The sequence below is a fragment of the Montipora foliosa genome, chromosome 12 (genome assembly GCF_036669935.1).
Source record: "Montipora foliosa isolate CH-2021 chromosome 12, ASM3666993v2, whole genome shotgun sequence".
NCBI classification, from domain to species: Eukaryota; Metazoa; Cnidaria; class Anthozoa; order Scleractinia; family Acroporidae; genus Montipora; species Montipora foliosa.
In genome coordinates this window covers 25944568-25949567 of record NC_090880.1, presented here as the reverse complement: position 1 = coordinate 25949567, position 5000 = coordinate 25944568, and the positions used below count along the sequence as shown (strand labels likewise).

The following is a 5000-nucleotide window of genomic DNA, read 5'->3' as shown; positions in this document are numbered from 1 at the left end:
GACTTGTTTTGTACAGTTTTATGTAATTATGTAGTTTAATATATTACTTAGTTTACGAGGAGCAAGCGTCATACTTCTGTGCATTGTTGTTTAGCGTTGTTTAACGCACCGCAAGCATCTGTTATTTAGCTGGGCCACACGTACAACGTACACTTGTCTGGTAATATTATTGATACTACTATTACTATCATCAAGAGGCTTAGGCCGTTGTATATTAGTGACGTGCATTGGAGTTTGTTTTATTTTATGTATCGGCGTGGCGTTAGCGTTTATTTTCTCTTTTCATTTTCTAGCATGTTGCGTGGACTTGTTTTGTACATTTTTATGTAATTATGTAGTTTAATATGATTACTTAGTTTACGAGGAGCAAGCATCATACTTCTGTGCATTGTTGTTTAGTGTTGCGTTCCACCTTAGAGTTGCATTGCGTTGTATTCTCAGCGTTGTTTAGCGTTGCGTCTTAGCGTTGCATTGCGGTGTATTCTCAGCGTTGTTTAGGGTTGCATTGCGTGGCGTTATATTCTTACGTTGTTTAGCGGTGGCCTTGCGTCTTAGCGTTGCATTGCGTTGTATTCTCAGCGTTGTTTACGTTGCATTGCATGGCGTTGTAGTCTCAGCGTTGTTTTGCGTTGCGTTGCGTTGCATTGCAGTGTATTCTCAGCGTTGATTTTTAGCGCTGTATTGCGTGGCGTTATATTCTTCTTTTTTTTTTTTGTATTGCGTGGCGTTATATTCTTTTTTTTTTGTATTGCGTGGCGTTATATTCTTTTTTTTTTTTGTATTGCGTGGCGTTATATCCTTTTTTTTTTGTATTGCGTGGCGTTATATTCTTTTTTTTTTTGTATTGCGTGGCGTTATATTCTTGCGTTGTTTAGGGTTGCGTTGCCTTGTTTTCTTTTTGCGGTTAGCACATTGCAGTGGTCTAGGCTGTTAGCAGGGTCATGAGCAGTTCTTTGGTTGTTGGGTGCCGTCGGATGTGGGCGATTCGGGGCTCTTGCTTAGGGGCCATGAGCCCCTCTCTCCGAGCCTTCTAGGCTCGGAGGTCCTCCGGCTTGGCGTGGGGGCTCATGGCTGGGTTGTCAGGTTTGCCAGCCATCGGTGCAGTCTCCATCTTGGAGCTGGCTGCCAATAGTGGAAGCTCCAGGATGTTTCGGGCACCCAACCTCCAAAGAGCGATCTTGTCAAATGATGGCAAGATACCGGGTTTTTGTAAGTTTCTTTTTCTGTCAAGTGTTATAAAGTTTGGCAATGAAATGAGCGAAGTCAAAACAAAGATCACAATCGCCCAACTCTTGTTTATGCAAAGTCAAAATTTACTCTCCAAGACGGGTACGACGTTATTTATCACCAGGTAATTCCATCATTTTGGAAATAGCAGCTACTTTATTATTCATCTGCGTCACAAGTTTTCACTGATTTTGGGGCTCATTTTGTTGAAACTCAAGCACGCTTCCAACAGGCCTGTGAACCCTTCCTGCTTACAGAGCAATACTAAAAAACTTCTCCCATATCACATTTCAACCTTAAGCTCGAAAATTCAATACACAACATGATATTATAATTCACAAAGGCAGAAAATACCACAGAATCCTTTTCCAGCGAAAATTTTATTGAAACAAACAACATATTTGCTCTTAGAGGCGAAAACCTCTTCCTATTTCATTGCGTGCGTGAAGACAAGAAACTCAATTGTGTCAAATTACCATGTACTTCAGGTAAATACTGCTCACTTTGATTTCGTCTCGACGGGCGATAGATTGTTGTCGAAGTCCAGTACTCGTCGCTTTTGAGATTCATGCCTAGTTTATCCAACTGACTTTCCATTATTGAGGTCCATAAGGGTATATTTTGTTTAAGGATCCACTAAAACGCCATTCGCGTTGCATGACTTTCGACGCCATTGGAGGCTAAGTTAATGATTCTACTGTGTCCACCAGAGAAATCTACGCAGTTCCTCTACCCTTTCGATCCTAAGAAAATACGCGCAGAAGGCTCTATACACAAAGACACCACTTACCAGGGAAGTGACAGGCAAGACTTTTACCGACACGGGGAAAAAAAAAAAGAAAAAAAAGAAAACAAACAAACTAAACGCAGACCTCGACTGGGTTTGCCCATAGGCAACCCAGTAAAAAGCTCTTGTCTGACAGAGCAGTGTGGTACAAATCACTAAATCCTGCAGAAAAAGAACAACTCTTGTCTAACAGGGCAGAGTGGTACAAATCTCTAGATCCTGCAGAAAAAGAAAAACTCTTGTCTGACAGAGCAGGGAGGTACAAATCGCTAGAGCCTGCAGAAAAGGAAAAGCTCTTGTCTGACAGAGCAGTGTGGTACAAGTCACTAGATCCTGCAGAAAAAGAACTGATAAATAAACAAAAAAAGCGGAATTATGATGCAATGGAGCCACTCATTAAGGCACAATACTTGAACAATAAAAAACAAGAATATTGCAGCATGAATCCTATAAAAAAGCAAAAAATAATAAAGTGCATAAGTGATGCAGCAAAAATTTCTAGAAAAAAGGCAAACGATGTTGAGCATAAATTGGATCACTACATATCAGTATTTCAGAATAAGATCAGAGAGGGGCCATATTACATATGTTCAGTTTGTCATCGAATACTATATAGAAAAACAGTTATGTTACTTAAAGAAAATAAATACAGCATACACCGTCTTTTCACTGAGATAAAGTCATTTGATGAAAAAACAATACATCTGTAGAACATGTCATGCAAGAGTTTCAAAAGGGCAAGTACCATGTCAAGCTGTAGGTAAAACTGGAAGTTGATAGAATACCACCAGAACTCTCAGTACTAGAAAAACTTTCAAGAACAAATATTAATAGCACAGAGGATAGTTTTTGAAAAGATAGTGGTAATGCCTAAAGGCCAACAGAGGAAGATTAAAGGAGCAATATGCAATATACCAGTTGAATGTGATCAAACATGTACTACATTGCCACGTCCTCCTGAAAGGTCAGGTATAATCATGTTGAAACTAAAGAGAAAAATGGAGTTTAGAGGACATGTTTATTTTCAAGCTGTGCGACCTCAACTAATATTAAATGCTCTAATGTGGCTCAAAATGAATAATCCCTTGTATGATAATATATGTATAGACATTAACAAAATAGATAGGCATCTCAAAACATTGCAACAAAATGATGTTAATTTAGACGATTCAACTTTGAATAATGACAACCACTCTAATGAATCTGGTATAAGTGATGACATTTCTTCAAACAATGAAAATGGTGAGAATGTCAGCACACTGGCAGATGAAGAAAATGATGATCCTTTAAATGAATATCGAGCACCAACAAGTGAAACTTGCTTGCAGTCTGTAATACCAGATTATCCTGTAACTGTTGAGCAAAATGATAATGTATCATCTCAAGGAGACGAAGTCTATGCTATTGCACCTGGTGAAAGTAAACATCCAGTTTCCTTCATGGCAGACAAGCAATGTGAAGAACTAGCATTTCCTATTTTGTTTCCAAAAGGAAAGTATGGGTACTCTGTCAACCGAGAAATAAAGTTGTCGCCAGTTAAGTACTTCAATGCAAGACTTTTACATCACAGTGGTAGATTTGCTACCAATCCCGAATATCTCTTCTTTGCTCAGTTCATCATAGAACAGAAGAAAGTATCAGATAGCATCAATATTGCTCTGAAAAAAATGCATGGCCAGCCTCTTACTGCTTCTCAAATAAGATCAAATAATATGCAAAATTTACAAAATCTTATTTGTCAAGATCAGGCTTATTTATTTTTGAGACAAATTCCAGGAACACCACCTTATTGGCAAAAATTTATGTATGAAGTAGTAGCTATGGTAAAACAGCTTGGGATACCAACATGGTTTATGACATTATCCTGTGCTGACCTTACAGCTGTAGGTGGCCTGAACTGTTTCAGATTATTGCAAGAACACAAGGCAAAAATCTAACAAATGAACAAGTTGATGCTTTATCTTATAATGAAAGATGCTCAATGCTGAATGTAAATCCTGTTGTTGTTGCTAAGCACTTTCAATATAGAGTTGAAACATTCTTCACTGAAATTCTTCTAACTACATGTAATGCAAACCCAATTGGTAAAATAGTATTCTATGCACTCCGCATTGAGTTTCAGATGAGAGGCTCTCCTCACTTACATGCCTTAATATGGACATCAGATTGCCCTGAACTAACACATGATACCAAGGAAGCTTATATCCATTTCATAGATGAACATGTGCAGGCATGCCTTCCTGATCAGAGTCAAGACCCTGAGTTACATGAGCTTGTAAAAACCTACCAAAAGCACAGTCATTCAAAGACGTGTAGAAAATACAAAAACATTAAATGTAGGTTTAATTTTGGGCACTTTTTTACAAACAAGACTATTGTGGCTGAACCTCTTTCTGATGATTTAAATCCAGAAAAAAAGACGAGTACCATAGACAGACAAAAAGAAATCCTTACACTAGTTAAAGAAAAAATAGGTGAAGTGTTAAATCCCAGTAAGGCAAATTATAATCCTACGTTAACAGAAGCTGATATTTTCAAATCTGTAAACATAACTGAAGAGCAATATTATTGGGCTTTATCCATTTCACCTGACTCAGACTATGAGCTGCACCTTAAAAGACCAACAAACAGTTGTTTTATTAATAATTATTTTATTGCTGGTATTAAGGGTTTTAGAGCGAATGTTGACTTGCAACCTGTATTTAACCACTACAAGTGCATAACTTACGTGTGCTCATATTTTACCAAGGATGAGACTGAATGCTCACAGGCAATTAAGAATGCTGCAAAGGAAGCTAAGAAAGAAAACTTGAGTGTCAGGGATAGCTTAAAAAGAATTGGTGCTGCTTTCCTCTCTACCAGAGAAGTCAGTTCACAAGAATGTGTTTACAGATGCATGCCTGAACTATGGTTACGAAAAATATTCCCTGCAACAGTTTTTGTAAGCACTGACCTACCAGAAAAAAGGGTACGCATTGCAAAATCA

General features: G+C 38.1%; 2 protein-coding genes across 2 annotated transcripts in view; one reads left to right on the top strand and one right to left on the bottom strand.

Annotated features, from left to right (window-relative positions):
- LOC137978618 (uncharacterized) overlaps window positions 1-5000 on the bottom strand; it is a 26440-nt gene that overhangs the window by 16208 nt on the left and 5232 nt on the right. The gene's annotated exons all lie outside the window — the stretch shown is intronic.
- Window positions 3996-5000, top strand: part of LOC137981066 (uncharacterized) — a 1845-nt gene continuing 840 nt past the window's right edge. The window contains exon 1 of the mRNA XM_068828430.1: window positions 3996-5000. This exon is cut by the window's right edge and continues 840 nt beyond it. Within this exon, the coding sequence (XP_068684531.1) occupies window positions 3996-5000 (1005 nt within the window).